The following is a 22,518-nucleotide window of genomic DNA, read 5'->3' as shown; positions in this document are numbered from 1 at the left end:
GATTTGTTGGCCCTATGCTATGCTGGTCACCTCATGGCTCGTCAGCTTCATTCACTTTCTTGAGTCGACGCCTGAGCCAACCATGACTGCCAGCGCAGCCTCGCCCATAATGGGCCATTGTCGTATCTTTGGACTTACTGCTCTCATGTCAGCCGCCAATTGTGCCCTCCACTCACTTCTCCCCATCTTCCCCCCTCCGGGGATGGCCCATTCGGCTCCTCGGGTCCGGGTCTCCCTTGCTCACCCGAATCAAGTCAGGGATATTGATTCCGCTCGCTTGAGGCCTAAGCCCAAGTAGGCAAGCTTATTGCACATGCAAGTAATCGCCAGATTCTTGAAAGGTGTACTATGAAGACAACCGTCCCAGGGCCTCTGTGGATAGTAGTGTATCAGATGGTTGTTTGTTTTTTTCCCGTCTTATATGTTGCATGAGGATCGTACAGGATGCTCTCCCGTGTGTGCGCGAATCATAGCCGCGCCTAGACATGGTGTGCAAGTTGATTCGTTCGCTTCGGCCCTTTGGCATCATTGCCGTTCAGCAACACACCATACACATCCCAGGCTACGGACATTCCCCAAACTTTGGTCCTGCCGTCCTGTTCTCGAAAGACGGCGTTTGGGTCAAGCTCTCTACGTATCCATCTTTCTTTGGAATTCTCTGCGCCGGGTTTACACATAATTCAGTGACTACATAGCTCCAACCCCATGCCCAGGGAATGCCCCTGTCATATTTCTGCCGCATGCTCCCTGCTACCTATTTTTGACCTAGACATACACTCTCCCTAGACAGCAGCCTCGTCCAATGTCGAAGCTGTCAGAGCGGCTGTGGCGTCCATACACTGGGAACACGAGCAGCAAAATCCTCAGAGCGGATTGGACTGCTTGACCCCGAAAAGGTAACTCCTCGACTATCAAATGTCTCGACTTCGTGTCGTTCAGCAATCAGAGTCTTCAGCCATCCCCTCTTGGGTGTGTACCTTGTTGTTTGTACTCCCATTCTCCTGGAGTCCACGTAGTGCAGGGAGTGGGCGACAACAGCTGGGGGGGATGGATGCAAGCGGCAATACCTACACCTACCCTGGAATGCCCAACTCTGCTTCGTGCTGTCTCCGGACATTGTGCTCGTTACTTCTGTTCCTGCACTGCAAGCTCCTAGCGTTGTGCCTCGCTCGTGATGAGGAGATGTACTTGGGCTGAATCAGGATTTTTGTCGGACAGGTACCGTTTGCGGCTTCGGTCTGGTGGCCACGCAATTTGGAACATTCCCTACACAGACCCTTGTTGGTCGTTTAGATGCGCGTACACCTCGTACGGTAGAGGTACTTACCCAGCTGTCGCCAACCTACCGAGCTACCTGTACTCGCTTCTCACGAACCAGGAACTCTTGATATTTATTGCCTGATAAGAATCTTACCCCGGACTGACGAGCGATTGTCGACAACAGGACAACCGGTAACCAATATCTTCTAAATGGCGCCAACTCCCCGAAGGAGGGTTTCACTTACGATCATTGGAAGGAAGGAGGGGGTGGGGCGTATCTAGTGTACGGTTTTGCCAACAAGTCGCCGCAGTCGGTTTGGGGCTGAAGAATGGACTTTTGTTCTAAGCTGTCACCGCTTTGGTCCACAGCCAGTCCTCGACTTACTTCTTCTTGTGTCCCTCCCTGCTGGAACAGAGATGTCTCGGCCTCCGTGTCTGTCTTGTGGCTGGAATGCATGGAAAAGATTTAAGTGTGCTACTCCCGGCTTCCGACCCTCCCCCCTATGTTAGACCTAGGTCTCGTTCTGTCTTCCACTTCTTCTCTGGGTTTTCAGTGAAAAGGCAACTACCAAGAGTGTGTAGATATATGTCGTCGTTGACATTCGTTGTCGTTCATCAACTTTATCGCCATCCCCACACTCAACTCATTTCCTAACTCGGGCCTGACGACGTCCTTCTTCAGCCCCTCGGATTTGGTTTCTACGTCGCCGCTTATAGTTCAGACTCGCCCGAATCCCATCGATCGTATCTCACCTCATCCACAGACAACACAGTGAAAGAAAGGACCCCCACTCTACGCCTCACACTCGTGAGCTACACACAAGACCTGTCCACGCAAGGCAGGACTGAACTTGTACCTTACTCATATAGTTGCCATCGGTCATCTCGTTCAGCCCATCATGGAGACATCCAACCTTACGCTCTTACTTCTCTACCTCGCCATACCGTCTCTTCTGATATCCGCCGTGCAGCAAATCTTGTCATGGCGTAAGAAGACTGCCTTGGTGGGGTCTTCGGGGAGCAAAGCCAAGTTCCCCGGCCCGCGCCAGTTTCCCATTGTTGGACGCATCCACGACCTGCCACGCTTCTCGCTTTGGCTCAAGTTTAAGGAGTGGGCAGACGAGTTTGGCCCCATCTATACGACTTCGGTCCCGGACGCCACCTTTGTCATTATATCAGATGAAAAGATTGCCGAGGAGCTCTTGGTAAAACGGGGACACATCTACTCCGGGCGACCGCAGATCCGGAGCTTGATTGGCCATAAAGAGGGAGTGGTTTATAGTGCTTTGATGGATCGTCATGGTGAGTTCTTTTCGTTTCAACCGACTTGAGGCAATGTCTGTTAATGCAGAGCATAGACACCTGGAAATCGCAACGCAAATGGGCTCACGCCGCCATGGCCGCTGCCTACAAGCACCACTTCTACGGGCACGTTGAGTCGGAGATGCGCCGCTTCCTGGTCGTGCTGCTTTTCGATCCGGATCGCTTCCTCGACCATACGCGCGAGTATTGTGGTCGTGTTATGAGCCGCCTAGCCTGGGACGACGCCACGCAGGGCCGCCTGAACGGAGAGAGCGCCGACAAGACTCTGCATTGCATGTCCGTCTCAGGACCTATTACCAACACCATGACGCCGTTGTGGTCCTTGCCGGCCAGCATTAACCCATGGTACAAGTATGAAGTCAAGAGAGAGGCAGAGTTGAGGCAATGGTGGTTGGGCCTGTTTAGGAAGGCTAAAGAGAGAATGAGGAAGGGTGAACTACCAAGCGATACGTGGGCATATAGGTATTTTGAGCAGATGGTGCAGAATACGGCGCCATCGATGCCTGCCACCGCCAGAGCCCCAGGTCCGGATGTCAAGAATGCCGAGAAGTCCCCTTCCACAGCAGCTAAGGAGGAGGCATACGAGAAGAAAGACGCACTCGACCAACCCGAAAAGGACGAGACGTTTGCCTCGTGCATGATCGGCTTCCTCAACCTCGTCGGCGTCGTCACCATCTCGGGCCCGCTCAAGTTCTTCCAGATGGCCATGGCTCTGCACCCGGAGTGGCAACACAAGGCGCAAGCAGAGATTGACGAGGTCTGCGGTGACCGTATGCCGACCATGCAAGACTTTGAGAAGCTTCCCATTCTCCGAGCCTGCCTGAAGGAGACGGTCAGATGGAGGAGCGGAGTCCCCCTTGGCGTGCCACACCAGGCGGAGAGGGATGATGAGTTTAGGGGCGTCAAGATCAAGAAGGGCACAATTGTTCTAGCTTGTGAATGGTATGTCTTAACTACCTAGGCTCCTTCTATCCACCCGTGCCAATCCCAAGCATCGCTAACACTCACTTCAACACACAGGACCCTCAACCGCAATCCCCAGAAATACCCAGACCCAGAAACTTATAACCCAGCCCGCTACCTTGACCCCTCGTATCCAACTTTCCAGGCCCCCCTCACGCGGTACCCCAACTTCCGCGAGGGATCCTCGATGCACTCGTTCGGCTGGGGCAGGCGCACCTGTCTCGGGCAGAACATTGTCGACGACGAAATGTTTGTCTTTGGCGCGGCGCTTCTGTGGGCATTTGATGTTACCCCAAAGACATGTCCAGTCACGGGCAAAGAGGTGCCGATTGACACGCAAAAGACGAATAGTCATGTCATTTTGGAGCCGGTTGATTTCCAGCTGGGCTACAAGGTGAGAGAGGGGAAGAAGGAGTTGATCATGGAAGGGGGAAAGGGATTTTTTGGTAAAGTGTAGAGGTCGATTGTATCATGGAATCATAAAGGTGGATGAGATGGTTTCTGACTTTCAGCTGTTCATGTCTCTACGGTAGCGACTTCTTGGATAGATGGTTAAGACATGGTTGGATATTGTGTTTAACGAGTAAGAAGGAGTTCTTTGGGATCTTTGTTTGTGAGGTCTTACTTCTTTCTTTTCATAAAATCTGTCTCTACTATCTACCTAGTGCTATAGATTTAACTTCTACTTTACAACATCCCATCCATTATCCTTGCATACTTGGGTACCTCAACAACACGAGGGAGATGTCTGGGACTGAGATGGATCGAAATGAGTCCTCTATGCATTGGTACCTCTGGATTGAATGAACCCTCATGATTGCTTTGGCACAAGGCAAGGAATTTGTTTTGCACAACGACGGACGAGACATGACGATGTTTCGGTTGCATAGGTCCTCACTGCGTTGGAAGGAGTGGGTCTTTTCCCAGGGGTACGCCCCACCAAAGTAAACAAAGACGAGAGAGACGCCGAACAAGGACAGCCAGCCATTGTCACGCAGACCAATGTAAAGCTTACCAGCAACCAACCACCGGGAAAAACCCTTTATTGTTGTCCCTCTTTCCTACCTGGTACAATGATGGCCATCGTGCCGCATGGTGTCTCTGCTTTGCTCTAGCTTCCTGGAGCATCTCGCAGGCTCGCAAATCAACAGCAAGAAAGATGAGGAGGATGACCAAAGTGAAACCCGCCGACTGCCAAAGATGGAAAAGTTCAAAGGTGAGGAGAAGGGTGAAAAACAGAAATGCAAGAGATATGATTGGGTGTCTGGTTAGTTAACCTGGAGTTCTCTTGCCTGCACCAAGATCAAGCTTGGTTGCGTTCACCCCCAGCCCCCAGATGCTGCCTTTTTCTGGCCAATAGAAAAACAGGGAATGGTCAGCATTCTTAGCCCCACCCCAGGGTGAAGTGACATGGATCACCTTTCACATCACCTTCCACCTTCCTCGGTTTTCTGATCAAACGGCCTTTGCTGTTTCTTGTTTCGCCAGCTTTTTATTGCACCCGTCCTCCTTCATTGAACACTTCCTTCTCATTTCAATTACTGGAAACAGCCACACACCAATTTCCAGATACCATCCGTCACAAGTCAACATACCACAATCTCAACTTGAACCAAAAACATCACCGACCCGACCAACAACAAACACCATGACTTCATCACCAGAAACATCGCCACTTCTCGGCCCCAGACCTACAACAGCCGACCTGCCCCCCTCAGAATACGAACCACACAAAACCCGGCCCGGCTCAATCCGCAGTATGCGCTCCTGCCTCACCAGCTCCTCCGTCACAGCCACCGCCGCCGCCGGGCCGTGCCCGCGCCAACACCTGCCGCAGTCTTCCGACGGCGCCTCCTCGTCATCCTCCAAAAAATCCAACACCTTTGACGGTCTCTTCCGGGACATCATCCTCGGCTTTTCCGACGGCCTCACAGTCCCCTTTGCGCTGACCGCCGGTCTTTCCACTTTGGGATCCACGAAACTCGTCATCATGGGCGGTTTAGCCGAGTTGTTCTCGGGGATGATCAGCATGGGCTTGGGCGCTTACCTGGCGGGCGTGACGGAGCGACAGCACTGGGAGGCGGAGCATGCGCGCAAAGCGTGGGAGGTGTCGAATCTGCCGCAGTTGGAGCAGTCGGAGATTTTGGCTATCTTGGAAGAGCATTATGGGGTGTCGCGCGCCACGGCTGCCGCGCTGGTGCAGGATCTGTGTCGAAAGGGAAACGAAGAGAATCTGGTTCGGTTTTTGATGGATCTCCAGGTGCGCATGATGGAGCCGGATCTTAACCGGGCGTGGGTCAGTGCTGGAGTGATGGGCCTTAGTTACTTTGTGGGTGGTCTGATTCCGATGCTGCCGTATTTCTTTATGGAGAGAGCGAGGGAGGCGTTGTGGGTGTCGGTGGTTATCACGGCGTTGATTCTGCTTGGGTTTGGCTTTGTCAAGAATTGGGTGACGATTAGGACGAGGGAGGCCGGGGTTTGGGGAGCGGTGCAGACGTTGATTATTGGGGCGTTGGCGGCGGGGACGAGTTATGCGATTGTGAGGTTGTTGGATTCGGACCATTAGGGGGGACGACTGTGATTGTTGATGGTTGTTCATGATGTACATGTATGGGTTTGGCGTTGGGGTCAGCATTTTTCTGTGAAGCATGTCATATGACAGCGGCGGCGTTTAAGGCGTTTGGGAGGAAAAGTAGGGCAAAAGACTATATCCTTGATACCAATGATACCTCTACTCAGTTCAAATTCGATTGATAAATGCTCGTTATGCCTATTCCCATGTTCCCTCTTCTACTTTTCTAGCCCGGCCTGGTGACACTGTTGATTAGAGGTCGGGTTAGGGTTTGATATAGATAAAATGTAAGTGTTAGTGGTGTCAGTCATGTTGGTGATGGTAGAGATAGCAGATACTGCGTGTGCAAGATGATCCCTCCTCCCTCGCATTACACCACCTTCCGTCCGATATCAGTCCGATAGAAACTGTAATGCTTCAATTTTCCCTTGTGCCTGACAAATGAGTTCGGATAGGTAGTCATTGTCAATGGATTGGAAAATCACAATCAATCCGGACGTAACGACACCTTGACTGTAGGTATGCAATGGCGCTAACACCATCCACTGAGAGCGCTGCGCATGCACCGACCGATCGAAGCCCGAGCGCCCAGGCTTCCCGTCCGTTCTACGCTATTTGCCGGCCGGAAGCGACGCTTTATCCGCACCAGGGCAGCGCGTTGGAATCTCGAGGAATTCCACACTCTTCCAGTTGCAATTCAATTCCCCATCCATCCAGCCAACTCCTCCTCGACACCTCTCCTGTCCCCGACCATTGTAACCCCCGCAATGCGCTACCGTTAGTACCTCAGTGTACCCCGCGAAGCCACGAGGCTCCCAACCGTCACCCGCCTGGAATGTTTTAGACTCTCTCGACCGATGGCACCCGTCGGCCCGTCAGACACCGTCGCACGCCTTGCGTAGTGTACTTCAAATCTCGTAAAACAAGGACCTTGAAACAGAAGAATCGATGGTTTTTTGCCGATCCTGACTTTCGGTGTGGGTGGGTGGCTTGGAAGAACGTCGAACTTGGTCCATGGAACACGCGGAAGGTGGTCGATCATCAGGGACCCGTGGGGCGGCCGTTGCAGCGAGCATCCCGGCGAAGTGTTTGGCTGCTGATGGGAAGCCAATGATGGCCCATTCTGCAGTGAAAGATGGGGTCGGAACAGGGGGCGTGGAGACCGCCAATACGAAGCTCGATTTCCACTGGGAGATGCCCTGGTGTGCGAGGCTCGGCAGAGATCCGATGGACAGAATATTGGGTATCTTGAATAACGATGGACGGTGATCAGATGGAAGGGGATGATCAGGAAAAATGCCAGAATGTCAGCAAAGGAAGATGGGTGTCAGGAGGAAGAGCTTCAAGTATTCCAGTCCTCCAGATCACCAAGTCGAGTCACGGATCAAACATCGTGGAGGAACATTCCAACAAGGACAACCATCACACGAGACATCCAAACGCCACGAAACAGAACCCATATTTCTGTTGACAACCCCAGATTTCCGGTCGTCTCACCTCATCCCGGCACCGCCATTTCCACTTTCTCACCACCACTGCCACCACCTTCACCACCACCACCATGGAGATGGAAGCGGTCAAACCCCGTCCCCATGACCGTTCCTGTATCCACCAGGTTAAAATGTCTATATGTAAACATCTCATCCCATCTCCGCTACCTCTCACAGCTACGGCCGCTCTAACCATCTCACCATCTCAACAACCCCGACAGCCAAAATGAGCGCCTTCCTCGGTCTAGTTCCCCAGTATCCCAGCCCGACCCTGGAACCACCACCACCCTACGGCGGCACATCTTCCCAACTCCGGCCCCTCCGTCATCGCCGACCTGCTACTTCTCTCCCCAGCACTTACACCCCCTACCCGCCAGACGCACCATGTCCGCCCAACCGCACCATGGTCCAGGGGTTCGAGTGGTATTGTCCTCCGGATTTCCAACACTGGCGACGCCTGACCAAAATTATCCCCACGCTCGCCCAGCTTGGCATTACCCAGATCTGGATCCCACCCGCTTGTAAGGCCAGCTGGAAGACCGGTAACGGATATGACATCTACGACCTCTACGACCTAGGCGAGTTCGAGCAAAAGGGCTCTCGCAAGACGAAATGGGGCGGAAAGGAGGAACTCCAGCAATTAGTAGCCGTCGGAGCTCAATACGGCGTCTCGGTGCTCTTCGACGCCGTGCTCAACCACAAAGCCGCCGCGGACTTTAAGGAGCCCGTCCTCGCCCGACGCGTGGACCCCAAAGACCGACGAGTAGTGCTAGACAGAAAGCCTACAGAGATCGAAGCCTGGACCGGTTACGATTTCCCAGGAAGACAGGGGATGTACTCCCCGCTCCGCTGGTCGGCGCGACACTTTACGGGAATTGACTACGACGACCTGCGCAAGGAAAACGCCATCTGGAAGTTTGAAGGCAAAGAGTGGGCTGAGGACGTAGACGAAGAAAACGGAAACTACGATTACCTCATGTTCGCAGATATCGACCATCAGCACCCCGAAGTTAAGCGGGATCTTTTCCACTGGACATGGTGGCTCAAATCCCAACTGCCCCAACTCGGTGGATTGCGACTCGACGCCATCAAACACTACTCCTACTCCTTTGTCCGCGAATTTCTAGCAAACATCGACCGCCACGTCGCCCCTGGACCCCCTGGGAGCCCAGGAACTTGGTTCATCGTAGGCGAATACTGGCGCGAAGATTCCGAGTTTCTCGCGCGCTACATCGAATTCATGCACCATCGCTTATCTCTCTTCGACGTGCAGTTAGTCTCCAACTTCTCCCGCATCTCTTTAGCCTCCGAACACCTCCAAGCCTCTGCCACCGGTGGTGGTGGTGCTCCCGGGATCACCTACGGCAGCCGCGACACCGACCTCCGCACATTATTCGACGACACCCTCTGCATCTGGAAACCGCACAACGCCGTCTCCTTTGTCGTAAACCACGACACGCAAAAGGGACAATCGCTAGAAACGCCGATAGCGCCCTTTTTCATACCCCTCGCCTATTCTCTCATCTTACTTCGCGCCAACGCCGGTGTGCCCTGCGTGTTTTGGTCCGATCTCTACGGTTCCTTCGGCGTCACTTCCAATGACACCCCTGCCTCCGAAGACGCCGCGTCTCCTCGAGATACGCCCCTACCGGACCCTCAGCACTGGAAGCCACCGATGTGCGGCGGGCAAGTACTTCCAAAGTTGATGCTAGCGAGACGGTTGTGGGCGTACGGGACACAGTACGATTATTTGGATCACCCGCATTGCGTTGGGTTTACGAGGACGGGGCACTATAGCCGGGCTGGCGGGGCGGGCGTGGCGTGCGTGATGGCCAATTGGTGGGAACATGCTAGCAAGAGGATGTATGTGGGCGTGGAACATGCGGGCGAGGTGTGGACGGATGTGCTCAAGTTTTGTCCGGGCGAGGTGATGATTGATGAGGGAGGGTGGGGGGTGTTCCCTGTTGCGGCGAGGAGTGTGGCTGTGTGGGTTAGTAGGGATGCTGAAGGACGGGAGGGGGTTGATGCGTTTGAACTGTGAGTTCCATCTGCATGTTGACTACATGGTTTAAATGATGATGATGATGCTAATGCGATAATAGGGACACCGATGTTTACGGCTTCAACCAGAGGCACCAAGAGCAGGTGTACGAGAGCCAGAGGGGCCCAGCGGTGGAGGAGGAACCAGAGGATTGGATGGTTGCTGCGAGGGGGGCGGCGGCCGAGTACTTGGCCATGACAGGATCTGATTAGATGTGGACGGGAAGGCGACTGGACCTTGATGCCCTGGCGGTATGATATCTAGGTCGGTCAAAAGATCACGGCGGTGATGAACAGGCACTGGTTGCCACATGGAGAAGTATCACCTGTGCATAGAGGTATGAGACATAGATATAATGTAATGCTTATTACCAGTACTACAGTAACTTTTCAACGTCCAACGTCATTAGGATTACCAGCCCAGTCATGCTTCGACAACTCCAGATGATCAACGAGGTCCCCGTATTCATGTCCCTCGCCCTGTCCCATTGTTAACCGTATGAACATCGCCGCTTCCCCATTTCTCATCTCCCACATCCAGACTCCAGTTTCCATTCCAGTCCGCTCTGCTTCATAAAGCTGATCAAGCATCCAGCTCCCTCCATCACCCACTCCTTACATCCCCACTGTTACATTGCAGTGCGTACCTAGTACGAATCCAAGCCCACACTAGTATACGGCACCTCCCAATACACAGACTCTCCCACGACGCACTTGTCCACTGCCTTTCTTTCTCGAGTCGACATAACAGGATGACAGACGGAGAGGTGAAGGAGAATGTCTAGGAAGGGGGAGGGGCAGTAGCAGTGGCAGTGGCGGTTAAGGTGGCAGTGGCGGTTAGGGTTGCGGTCCGGGTGTTGGTCAGAGTGTTGGTCATAGTCATGGTAAAGGTGTTGGTTTGAGTGTTGGTCAAAGTGACAGTGCGAAACTGAGGGTTTCGAGTTGTCTGTGGCCTTGGTCGAGGTCGAGGACGGGCGCAGCCAGCAGCAGCAGCAGCACGCTGATGAAACCCTCCTGCTCCAGGAGTATCATCATGGATATCGGCGCATCGAGCGTTGTCGGGGGTGGCTGAACGGGCTTCAACAGGAGCGGCGGCGTTGTTAGGAGACAAATGGTCGGGGTCATCGGCGATATTACCCTCATTTGCGCCCTCATTTTGGTCATCACGATCTTTGGGGTCCTCAGTCTGGAAGGGCTCGAGGACCGGGGGGCCATTGGGGACTGAGATATCGTAGGGGTCATTGGCAATCGGACTGCTAGTGTCGATGTTGCTGGTGCTGGTGATATGTCGGGTTGTGGTTGCACCGGGGAGCGCGGCAATGCCGGGAAGGTCGTGGATTGCCAACCAGCCAAGGATGATTGGGAGTACTTGGATGGTGAGCATTGAGGTGCTTGCGATATTACCTGATAATGAATTAATGTACGTAATGATGTTGAGAGGACTGATACTTGGTAATGTTGATGTTCCTTGGGTTGAAATACCTCCTCCAGCCAAGTAAATGAGACCCCGTGGCTTCAACTTCGCGGTGTTGTGGTCGGAGACGGCGGGGTTCACTTGCCTAAGACGAGACTGGACAAGAAAGCTCACCTGATTGAAGGTACTTGGGCAGTTCCATCCATGACGGATGATTTCTTTCCTTTCTGTTACTGAAATGGCAACCTTGTACCGCTGTTGTCCCGATACCGGCCAGCAATTGTATGTAAGTCAGGGAAAGACCTAGCAGACGGGCTTTGACCGTCTGAGTTGCCAATCAAAGATGGAAAGAACCACAGCCGGTTCATGCCGCGCCTTTGATCGATCGTCCCCGCATGCCCGTGTGTCGCAGTTGTTGAGTCCGCTGCGAGAAAGTTTCGTTGTCTCGCCTATTTCTCCCCGCCTGTTATTCGTAAACAAATGAGTCGAAGCGGTAGATCGGTACCTACCTGATTTTACACGCGGTAAAGCTTTTCGAATGCCGTAGGCTGCAAACGACCGGCAAGTGTAATTTGGTAATCTGGGGCAACTGGGAAGGGGTTTGTTGCAAGTGCCCAGATAGGAAAGATGAAGTTATCGTCAATGCTTGGCATTTTCAATCATTCCGCTGTACCATTTTTTGATGCTTTTCCTGCACAACACTACTTCTAGCTTGCGTAGCTAGGTAGCTAAATGAAGTCAAAGTCAGCTTTCCGCCACCTGACACAACTTCAATCCCCTCTGCGACTTGGTTTGGGAAAATCAGGCCCGACAACGACGCGACCCCTTCCTCGTTCACAAACGTCTCAACTGAGTTTTGGTCTACATAAATCGCCAGTTTTACCGTGCTCCCACCGGAAGGATTTGTTGCAGTCCGTACAGCATCCCAAACTGCCTTGGCCCCGATGCCAATAAGAAGGGGCGTTGGGGGTCATTCATCCATTTCGTCGCAGGAGTAAGATGGTAGCTGGGTCACGTCTGGCCAGTGACGAGAGGGACGATTGTGACTAGCAGGGAGAATAGTAAGAGCAGAAAGGAGCGAAACAAGGGCTTCTTGACCCTTGGTGTAGAAGAGGGAGAACTCGACATTGAGAGGAGAAAATGGATCGGCTCGAAAAGAAAGAAGTACTAGCTCCAGAGTCGAGGATGGAAGAAAAGAGAATGAAGGCGGAACTTACAAGGACAACACTTTTATGACCAGTCATACTTTTACTGGTCTCCCTGGGAACATTATCCCAAGCATTGTTACCGGCCATGGAATATTGCCAGTTCCAGCGCCATGTTACCGAGCCGTCTGATGTAGAGTCTCTAGAAGAACAACACCTCACGCCGCAGCCACTCTAGGCACACGATAATAAGGCGATTACGGGGGTATCAGAGATTTGTGCGGACGGGAGGTATCACTGGTGCGAAGTACATAAGCTGCTTACCGCAAAGACTCGGGGCATAGCTTTTCAACTACCAAGGAAATCAGGCATAAGCAGGAAGCATACTGCAACATTTATGCCCACCAAAATTTCTATACAAGACCGTGATTCTCAATATCCCCACGCTCCAGCTCCCTTTCTAAGCCCTGTAATCTTCTGCCCCCCTATAGAACTCATCGTCGTCAATATCGTAATACTTTCTAGTATTTAACGTATACTGTATAGAGATGGATCCACACGTTGGGATATTCTATCTCAATACAGAGACTGGGCTCTGGGAGCGTGAAGCAGCACCAGCACTAGCACTAGTACTAGTACTAGTACTAGTACTAATACTAGCAATCCTAGTAATCCTAGCAATACTAGCAATCCTAGTATAACTAGCCTGGGCACTACCTCCTCCTCCTCCTCCTCCTCCTCCTCCTCCCCTACCACCGCCCTCGAACTAGCAACGTATTGACTAAAGTTGTATGGTGTAAAGGTTGTAAAGAGGAGGTATAATAGAGGGCCTAAGATTAAGATTAAGCAGTACTATACTGACGAAATTAAAATCTAGGTAAGGTTATATTATAGCGTCGTTAGTAGGGTTACTTAGTACTAATAATTTAAGTAGGTATTAATATACTTTGTATAAACTAAAGTGCCTATTATTATTGAAAACGATCCGCGCCGCTACCATTGTATCCGCCATTGTATTAGTACTTACAATTACAATAAAAATTATATTATTGAGGAGGGATACTGAAATGTATATATATATAAAGTTAGCTACTACTTTAAAATCCTAATTAGTACAATATAAAATTAGTAGGAAATATAGGAAGTTATATTACTACGTATGATTTGAAAGAGTAAAGCACTATAGCTAGAGCTTAAATATTAATTATATAAAAAGTTTTAATATACTAAATAAGAGAATTTATCAGTAATAGGGGTATAGTTCTACTGAGAATTAATTATTCTATTCTATACTATTTATCCAGAGTAAGTACGCCAATAGGAATTCTCCTTCTCTTATAACTAGTTTAGAAACTTTCTATTGCATTATTATATAGTATATAGAAGGATTACTTATTAAGCCTAGCGGTTACTAATTGAACTGCTTACTATAGTAAAGTTATTTTTAAAGTAAATTTATATATTTATATAATAATAATCTATATCTATACTTATACTTATACTTATACTTATACTTATATTTATACCTATACTTATACTTATATTTATACCTATACTTATACCTATACCTATACTTTTTTTCTCCTTTTTTCTTCTAAAGAAAAAAAGACCTATAGAAATTTGATAAAGACCTAGCGAAATTTAATAAAGGCTTAGAGATTATTAGAGGCTAACTATTTTGACCTATAGGTTTATTAAGTATAATAGCTAGCCTATTGAACTTAGTATAACTATATGATATTTTTCTTTTACTATTATAAATTTTGATAAGATTCTCCTACCTTTCAAATATTTCGATAGTTATTTATATATAATAAAGGGTAGTAAGTCTGTAATAGGTAAGATTAACTATAGTGGTTAGGGTAAGTGGTAAGCTACTTTAATTTTATATATTTTTATTAATAGAGTTACTCGTTTTAAGTTTATAATTATCTTTTATAGTAAAGGGAGCTTTAAAACTATTATTGAGGAGAGAGTTTTTTACGTATAAGATATAAAGGTATAATTTAATAAAGTAGCGTATTAAAATGAAAATTTATTATTTAATTAATTTAATAACAAATTTACTCCTACTATAAGAGAGTTTACTTAAGAGTTATTATTGGTTATAAATGTATGCCTATCTTATAATACTTAGCGAATTAGAAATAAGCTTAGGGATATAAAGGTAGTACTAGCTATAATCCTTGGTAGTTTTACTAGCCTTCTCTAGCTGCTTAATATAGTTATTAATTTGTTATTTAAGAAGTTATTAAAGGAGGAGATAGAGTTAGCTATAAAAGATTAGAAGAAGGAGTACGTGGGTAAATAATAGTCCATTTTTAATAAAAGGATTATAGTTATTTATATAGTATTAAAGTACTGGAATACTCTAGTTATTAATAAAAAGGCTATGGTAGTAAAGTCTTTTAAAGACAATAGTATATCTATTTTCCTAAATAGATTAGAAAATTACTTTATCAATATTAAAGAGATTAACCGGGCAACTATCGACTAGAGAAATTGGGAGATAGTTGTTAATATTACTATTGGTATTAACAGCTTTAAAGCTATTTCCTTCGTTGAAAATAATAGTATTGCCTTTGAGTTATAGATAAAGGAAGTTATAAAGTTTAGAAGTTATTACTAGTTTAAAAAAAATAAGTTTAAAGATTGGTATTTACAATGTGACTTATCAGTATTAGGTAATAAACTAGACTTTATTAAGAGATCAAAAGAGTATAATGAATAATACTAGTAATAAATATTTAAAATTATTACTTCTATTCTAATAATTAATAATTATTAATAATGAATAAATTCTTATGAGAATTAATAAATTCGGTAGTACTTTCAATTATATTAATATAAATATAAATAATCCCCCTACCTTCTTACTATTAGCGTTCTACCTCAAGCCGGTTATCCTATTTATATTAATACTTGCCTAATTGAGTTATGTAATAATAAATACTATTAATACCCTTAAATTTAACTTTAATTTCAATCTTTCTACAGCTTCTATTATAAACCTAGCTATAGTAGGTTTGTTTATCTATATCTATAAGAGTAAAACCTTCTAATATATTAGGAAATGAAGGCATTTGTAGTATAATAACGTAGTCGGCGCCCTTAATAAATTGCTGGGCATTAAGATAATTATTTGTAATATTTATAAATAGGGTAAGCAAATTAATTAAGCGAGTTAATTAGAGAAAGAGAGAGAGGGAGCTTTAATACTATAGGTTTATTTACTTATAAATAAGATAGATCTTACCTAGGATTAATTTCTGACTGGTTGTGACTGCTATAGTTGGATTATTAGGTTCTGGTTATAGGGGATGGTTATAGGGGGGAAAGAAAAGATAAGGGGAAAAAGATAGGGCATTAGAAAGATCAAATTTACAGTACTCTGGGGTGGTAATATAACTCCCTTACTAAAATTTGCTAGCATGAAATGTACAGAATCGGGCATATATATATCTGATTATACCTGATTTCCTTGGTAGTTGAAAAGCTATGCCCCAAGTCTTTGCGGTATTCCGCTTGTAACCTTGGCCTGCACCTGGGGTCCGGGAGTGCTACCGGGACTTTGCCGAGCGAGCGATGAGCGCAACAACAGATCAAAGAATCTGTTTGACCTTGAGTATGAAAATCCAACTCAATGTGATTTGGAGGCAACGGACTAAAGATCGAAGGAAGAAAAGAAGCAAATGAAGTGGAAATCGTCGAGTTCCCTTGAACGGCCATGACTGGAGGTACCTCGATGTGATGCCTGCCGGGATGGTGCGCTAACCTAAATTGTCCATGCATGTGGATACCTACGCGCCCACGTCCACGACCCCGCCCGCGCCAAGTCCCAAACCTTCGCAACTGTTCCTGCCCGCGATGACAACAACACAGCCACCGTGACGGCATGATCGCATCGGGTTCTTCAAAGTCTCGGAAACAGCAACTGCCTTCTCTACGTCCGTTGTAATCGGAGCTCCCGTCGTTCATTCTACGAGGTACTGCATCCCAGCAACCGGTACCCGGAAACTGCTGGTGCACCACGGCCCTTCCTTAATGGCCCGAATGCCCGTCAAGCCCAGTCTGTGGTACTGTTCGCACTCACACCCCGATTGGAACGTTCCCGGAATCGATATCAGTGAGAGGATGATTGATCCGATTGGAAGTCGAACTGGGCGTACACGGGGAGGCAGGCCTTCTTCAAGTGAAGAATACGGTGGTACAACTTGAAAGAAATAACCGGTTGATGAGGAAAGAGCAGGGCTGCTGCATGGTGATCTCGTTCATCAGTTATTCCCCAATCTGATGGGGAAGGTTCACGATGAGAAGGTTTCAGGTTGGATCAGCTCCTTCCACGTCGTTGACCAGGCCAAAAAGGAAGGAAATAGCTATCAGGCGGAACCTTTCCAATCGTATCCCATTTGGTCCATCCAAGGGAAGGGAACAGCTGACAGATTTCATCTCTGGCCTGTCAACATGACTAACTGACTCAAGAGTTCGCCCGGGATGAGATGGAAAGACGTGTTGGCGAGCTCGGCGATAGATGGACACAACAGCTGAGGCACCTGTGAAAGGTAGGTGTGGGGTGGGTACCTTGAACGTGTGGGAACGGAAGGGGCAGACGGATGATGTTTGGTACCTCTATCGAGCTTTCTCAAAGATGGAAGAACAACACACTCAATCTGTGTCCAGCGGAAAGCACTGCCGGAAGTCTTCAACCTCGCGAATCCCACGATGGCAAAACCCATTTGTCACAATCTTGGCCAATCTGGGCCTGGGCCCTGGGTCGAACAACGCAAAGCAGCAAGGAATCTTCAGGACAATGGCAGTCTAACAACGGTAACATTCAACACACACGAAAGTCCACGCCCATATTCCATCAACGTCTCTCGACCCCAACACCTTTCCAACGCTCCAACCACACGCCACGCTCGATCTAATGTCCTACTCTTCAACCTCGATGATCAGAGGGCGTCGTCTTTTCTTGTCAATCAAAGACTCCATGGACAATCCACGAGGAGAACCAGCCTTATCCTCTTGCACCGGAGTTGTGTCCTGTGAGCTTCTGCTGACCGACGTCGGAGACCAGGACTGTCCACTGTCACCGCCAAGTGACAGCCCTCCGAACATGGTTGCCACATCATCCGAGTCATCCACCGCGCCCATGGTCGACATACAGTCCATGTTATCGGGAGAAGCCTGTGCTGACAAGTGTGCATTGTATGTAGAGCTTCCTCCTCCAATGTAGCTCGTTGCGTTCGTGTTGGAATCGTGGAGCTTCCTCTCAGCCACATTGTCAGTAATCCACCTCTTGATCGTCTGCCGCAGTGTCTCCAGCATCCTGTAATGGATATCCTGCCTTGTCTTCATAGCTTCCGCAACATTGACACCGTCTTCATTGTAGATATCTGGGGCACGCCACTCATGGTAGACGTTACAATGACCATGGCGAAATTCTACCCCGCTCGGGTGGTTGTCGATATACAACTTACACAAGCGGCAAGTAGGCTTGCTGCAGCCAATATAGCGATCATAATCCGCCTCGGCAAAGAAGCGCAACGGTTCGCCCTCGCGCTGCTCTGTGAGAATTGAGTCCAGCAACACCAATTCCGCGTGCACATACGGCTTGAACTTGCCTTTTGTGCACGCCTTGATCTTGTTTTCCACCGCACCCCGCTGCTCCTCCGGGAGATTGGTATGGCATGCTTGAGCCATCTTCATCTGTTCTGGAAAGCGTTTGATGATACCATCAAGGGTGCGACGGACGTTTGGGCAGCCAGATCGAACGCTGGATGGAACAGGTACGACCTCAAAGTCTTCAAACAGCTCCCGACGCCGACGCCGCATCGAAATGAGTGTTCTGACAGCAATGTTGTAGGATTGAAGACGGCTAAAGGCGTGTCGCAGCTCGCTCCATGGTGTCTTTGAATTGGGATCTCTGTCTGCCCGGGCCTTGTCGCGCATGAAACCTTCGAAAGAAGAGTTGTACAGCTGATTGATGGTCTCCAGGAGCTCCCGCGTTTCGGTAACAACTGTCGATAACCTGTTAATATGTTGACTGGGGGACAGAAGTATTTGAGACTTAACCACTTACAGATCTTTAGACTCGGTCCACCTCTTTCTTCTCGTTCGGACAACCAGGCAAATCTTCTGAGAGTGTTGATATCAAGGGCAGCTTTCCGACCTGTATCAATCCCATTATTAGCCGGTGAAATTCTCTCCATGATACCCGTGAGTGCTCCTACCTTCAGAGGTATCTTCCTCTTGACATACTTTTACGCAGTGATTCATCCCTTCTTGTTTGGTCAAGTTCTTGATCTGCTGTTGGATGGCAGGTCGGTTAAAGGATATGACTCTTTCAAGGGCCGCCCCAAACACTCCGTTCAATTGGTCGTCAGGAGTGCTTCCCAGAATTCCCAGGATGTTCGTGATGTATTTCTTGACATCTTGCAGCTCCTCGTTGGTCCGCTGGTTGGATGCAAATCGATACTGAATCCCCCCAGGCTGGAGGACAGCGAATGCCGTCACAGTTTTGCCTCTCAGTTCGCTGTCGCAGATCTGACCGAGCTTGTTGACGAAGCATCGGAATGAGTCCCTCGATGATCTTCCAGTGTCGGATTCGAGGTCTGCTTCCGGTTCCTTGACGCTCTTCGCCTCGAACTTGACTTCCTTGAGGCTGTAGAGCAAGAGAACCGCTTCGTAGAACTTGAGGCTGAGACCAGCATCCAGCGGGACAATATTGGAGGATAAGTCGTCGGTTGACATCTTGTCGATGGCTGGGAAGAATGGGTAGGAAAGATATCGGGTAAGTGTGGTCGCAAAGAGGAAACAGTTGAAGAATTCTGGTGAGCTGATGAAATGGACTAGGTCGAGGTGCGTCGTCGATGTCGAAGAAGGCGAGCTTTTCGAAAGTTCTTATACAATGGACTGCGCCAATTCCACCCATCGAGTACTTTATCCCCAGCTCATTGTGTCAGAGGCATCACCGTGAGGCCCACAGCGTAGGCGCGACCGGTTTCGTCGAGATTCGATGGCGATCTGAGGTTGGTGAGGCCCACCGCCACGGAAAAGACGAGCCAAAAGCATGCCTCCACGCGCTGCCGCAGCCTGCGTGATGTGATTGACAACAAACAACAAGGCTCTTAGCCCCATGGAGGTTGAAACAGGTCTATGCAAATGTTAGAGGCCCTTTTGCCCGGTTCTTACGCAACCGCGCGAGTCGAGGAAGCAGTTTCGGTTGCTCAGAGACCTGGGCTGAGCTGGGTCGAATGGAGGCAGGCTGATCGTGCATTGGAGGCATGCCATTCTTTATCTACTTTTACGCCTTACCTCGACAATTGACAGCCTATCACCGTTTCATTTGCGTCTCTTTGGACCAATTAGAGGGCGTTGGAGGGCAAGATCAGGTCACATCATTGGGCCAACATCGTGGCTACACGCTACCAATCCTACCACGCCAGTGGGAGCAAGGGCCCCATCACCGTCGTGGGCCTCGTAGGCCTCAGGCAGATTTAGCCTTGTTGGCCATGTGGATGATGTATCCAAAACACTTTCCTTGCTTGGGGTTCTACGGTTGGCGGTGGGCCGCGTGCATTAACAGCATGGTCTGAATATAATGTTTCCATTGGGAATTCACGGTGTCAAGAAGCCATGGCGGACCCAGTATTTGAACCAAGAGCACTGCTAAGCAACGGAACACAGTCTTGCCTGTCCCTTCCTGACTTCCAGGGGTTCTTCATATCATCTTGTTACTCACACCGACGGAACTCTGCGTGGCTCCAACGGTGTCGAGGCCACCGGCAACCGAAGACACGTCTTGTCGTTTTCAGCGTCAGAAACCTTAGGATTGTCGGAACCGGAACCGCTCTGTCCGTCTATTGATCCGTTTCGAACGCCGCCATCACACATGCGCACACACTCACGATCAGATACAAGCGACGTTATCGACATACTATTGTCATGTACAACAACCATACCAGGTCTGACCACAACTTTTCAGTTGCCGAGGCCGGTTACCATCCTGAATTTGGCCCCAATCCCTGGGATGTCACTGTTGACAGCTCCGGTGAGGATTTGAGCTATTCTGACCCGGACAGTCCTTGGTCGTCTTTCGCTCCGGACACTCCTCCTTGCATTGGCATCGTGACTTCAGCTATGCCATTGACTCCACAAGGATCTTCCTTTGGAATCAGTGGAGACGACCCTGGGGAAAACGAGCAACACAACTTTCCCACGCACCACAATGAGGAGAACCCGACTGTCAACCCCAGTCATTTGAATATGAGCCACTACCCCACGTACGACGCTGGAATCCAGGACTCAGGCTCCTATATTAATACTCAGGCCTGCTCTATTCCCCCTTTTTCTGGCCTGGGGCCTTCGGGTCCCCCTCCTATCCCACAAACTTACTCGGGATATTCATTTGACCAATCCGTCGAAGCCTATCAGGCCTCTGATCCCCCTTTGACTGGAAAACAAGACTTCAACCAATACGATTCGGCAGAAGTAGCAGGAGCCCACCCTCCACTCTGCTACGCTTCATCAGCATAGACGATGGATCCCGAACAACCTGCGGTTGGAGACTTGGACCTGAGTCTAGAAACAGACTCGGGGTTTGATCCAAACGACATTGGAGCCTTACCACTCTCGGTGGGCCCAATATATGCTATTCCTGAGCAAGTTGGCTACCCACACAATCAACAAACTATTCCTTATCAACACTCGTTTCAACACCATTCTCCGGCCTGGCATCAGCAACAGCCACCACTGTCTCTACCAGTTCAGCCCTCCGAGGACGACGATACCATGGAACAATCTAACGACCAGGAGGAATTAGCGAAACTGACAGCATTTACCATCACTGAAACTGGCGAGTATAAATGCATTGGGTCCAAATGCAAAACTCAGCCAGTCTTTAAGCGAAAATGCGATTTAACGTACGTCCATCTTCCGATTACGACACCTCTACCTTGCCTTGTTTTCAATGCTTCGTTTCGTCTTGTTGCCTTGTTTACACTTTCTAACCTACCATTCTTCTACAGCAAACACCAGAACAACCACCGCCGACCCCGCGAATGTCCGAGCTGCACCTACAAAGCCGCAGAAGTCAAAGACCTCCACCGTCATTTGTGGACGCATCACCCCGGCTATGCTCACGACAACAAAATTCCTGAGGAGAAAACGAAGTGTGATTACCCGGGTTGCGACTACAGAGGGAGAAAGGATAATGTGCAAAGGCACAAGGCTGCCGTCGGTCATGATAAGAAACAGGCTTGATCACTTTGAACCTGCTGGCTTCCCGGCGATGAGCATTCTGTTTTACGAGTTGCGATTTTCCATTCCTGCAGATTTTCACCATTTTCTTCGTTGTTTTTCTGGTTACAAGGCTCATGTTATGTTGACTTTGTTCCGAAAGGGACACAGTTTCGGTAGTGCGTTACAGGGGTACTTTTTCCTACATTCCTTTCCTGTCAGTGAGTACATACCTACATTGCTATTTATTAGAACTTCAGAACCACCATACGATCATTCATACACTATTTCAGCCCGAAGCAGTACAATGATCATTGTAATGTGCCCTTTATTCCGTTCATCCCATACCTCTAGCGACCTACCTAGGTACCTCTACCTTCGAGGTGGTCACCCGGTGCGGTCCTGGGCTTCCGTAACAACCCACATCCTAGCTGTCCACGGGCCTCTCGCAGCAGCGTTACACCACTTTACCCAGTCCCCATCACTCTATCCTCCACTCCACCAATAGCATTGTCAAGTTCCCGAAGCAGGCACGATGATGTGCAGACAGTTCATGGATAAATCTCGAGACCGTGCCGTGGACTGGTGGTCGGACTTTTTGCTTTTGGGCCTCTTGCAGCTTGGTGGGCTTGGTGAAGGTACCTAGTTGGTAGTACTAGCGCCGGAGGCCAGAAGTCGGGTCTTTGGTGACGATAGACAGACGAGTGTCTTTGTGGTGAGCAATCCCAAATTGGGAGTCCTGCGGCTGAATGCTTTGGTATATGGTTTCGATAGAATGCCGGAGAGACCTGTACCTTGGGTTTGGGTTTGGGTTCCGGTTGGACCGGCGGTTCGGTCAAGATGGGTCGAGATGTCTTTGAGTGTCCGGCAGAGTGGGGACAGTGAGACTGTGCAAGTGGGGCCGGGCCCGGGGTTCGTGGAACTTCTTCCGGTCCCGGGGACCGGGGACCTGGTGGGGCTTGTGTTGTGGCTTGAGCCGAGCCTGGCCCGGGACAGAGAACTAGCAACTACCGCCCTGAATCATCACTAAACACAATGACCTCAAATATATTCGATACTTGCCTCTAGTGA

General features: G+C 49.2%; 8 protein-coding genes across 8 annotated transcripts; 4 read left to right on the top strand and 4 right to left on the bottom strand.

Annotated features, from left to right (window-relative positions):
* Positions 1-705: 705 nt before the first annotated feature.
* On the bottom strand, positions 706-1,117 carry NEUTE1DRAFT_124278 (uncharacterized protein; the record flags this gene model as incomplete). Its single annotated transcript, XM_009855452.1, has 3 exons — positions 706-811; positions 850-962; positions 1,074-1,117. 3 exons carry the CDS (start codon positions 1,115-1,117, stop codon positions 783-785), a joined length of 186 nt encoding a protein of 61 aa, XP_009853754.1.
* A 1,042-nt stretch (positions 1,118-2,159) lies between these two features.
* Positions 2,160-4,258, top strand: NEUTE1DRAFT_148364 (uncharacterized protein; the record flags this gene model as incomplete). The annotated part of the gene is made up of 3 exons (XM_009855451.1): positions 2,160-2,562; positions 2,619-3,525; positions 3,604-4,258. The coding sequence occupies 3 exons, from the start codon at positions 2,160-2,162 to the stop codon at positions 4,001-4,003; spliced, it is 1,710 nt and encodes a 569-aa protein (XP_009853753.1).
* A 936-nt stretch (positions 4,259-5,194) lies between these two features.
* NEUTE1DRAFT_131584 (uncharacterized protein) lies at positions 5,195-6,112 on the top strand (the record flags this gene model as incomplete). The annotated part of the gene is made up of 1 exon (XM_009855450.1): positions 5,195-6,112. The coding sequence occupies one exon, from the start codon at positions 5,195-5,197 to the stop codon at positions 6,110-6,112; it is 918 nt and encodes a 305-aa protein (XP_009853752.1).
* Positions 6,113-7,834: 1,722 nt separating this feature from the next.
* NEUTE1DRAFT_124275 (uncharacterized protein) lies at positions 7,835-10,022 on the top strand (the record flags this gene model as incomplete). Its single annotated transcript, XM_009855449.1, has 3 exons — positions 7,835-9,348; positions 9,406-9,471; positions 9,711-10,022. 3 exons carry the CDS (start codon positions 7,835-7,837, stop codon positions 9,859-9,861), a joined length of 1,731 nt encoding a protein of 576 aa, XP_009853751.1.
* Positions 10,023-10,429: 407 nt separating this feature from the next.
* Positions 10,430-11,032, bottom strand: NEUTE1DRAFT_140211 (uncharacterized protein; the record flags this gene model as incomplete). Its single annotated transcript, XM_009855448.1, has 1 exon — positions 10,430-11,032. One exon carries the CDS (start codon positions 11,030-11,032, stop codon positions 10,430-10,432), a length of 603 nt encoding a protein of 200 aa, XP_009853750.1.
* Positions 11,033-17,083: 6,051 nt separating this feature from the next.
* NEUTE1DRAFT_86761 (uncharacterized protein) lies at positions 17,084-18,960 on the bottom strand (the record flags this gene model as incomplete). The annotated part of the gene is made up of 3 exons (XM_009855447.1): positions 17,084-18,164; positions 18,290-18,379; positions 18,441-18,960. 3 exons carry the CDS (start codon positions 18,958-18,960, stop codon positions 17,140-17,142), a joined length of 1,635 nt encoding a protein of 544 aa, XP_009853749.1.
* A 987-nt stretch (positions 18,961-19,947) lies between these two features.
* Positions 19,948-20,145, bottom strand: NEUTE1DRAFT_103371 (uncharacterized protein; the record flags this gene model as incomplete). Its single annotated transcript, XM_009855446.1, has 1 exon — positions 19,948-20,145. The coding sequence occupies one exon, from the start codon at positions 20,143-20,145 to the stop codon at positions 19,948-19,950; it is 198 nt and encodes a 65-aa protein (XP_009853748.1).
* A 9-nt stretch (positions 20,146-20,154) lies between these two features.
* NEUTE1DRAFT_140209 (uncharacterized protein) lies at positions 20,155-20,745 on the top strand (the record flags this gene model as incomplete). Its single annotated transcript, XM_009855445.1, has 1 exon — positions 20,155-20,745. One exon carries the CDS (start codon positions 20,155-20,157, stop codon positions 20,743-20,745), a length of 591 nt encoding a protein of 196 aa, XP_009853747.1.
* Positions 20,746-22,518: the final 1,773 nt, after the last annotated feature.

Source organism: Neurospora tetrasperma (assembly GCF_000213175.1).
Source record: "Neurospora tetrasperma FGSC 2508 unplaced genomic scaffold NEUTE1scaffold_5, whole genome shotgun sequence".
Classification (NCBI taxonomy): domain Eukaryota; kingdom Fungi; phylum Ascomycota; class Sordariomycetes; order Sordariales; family Sordariaceae; genus Neurospora; species Neurospora tetrasperma.
This window is presented reverse-complemented; position numbering and strand designations above follow the sequence as displayed.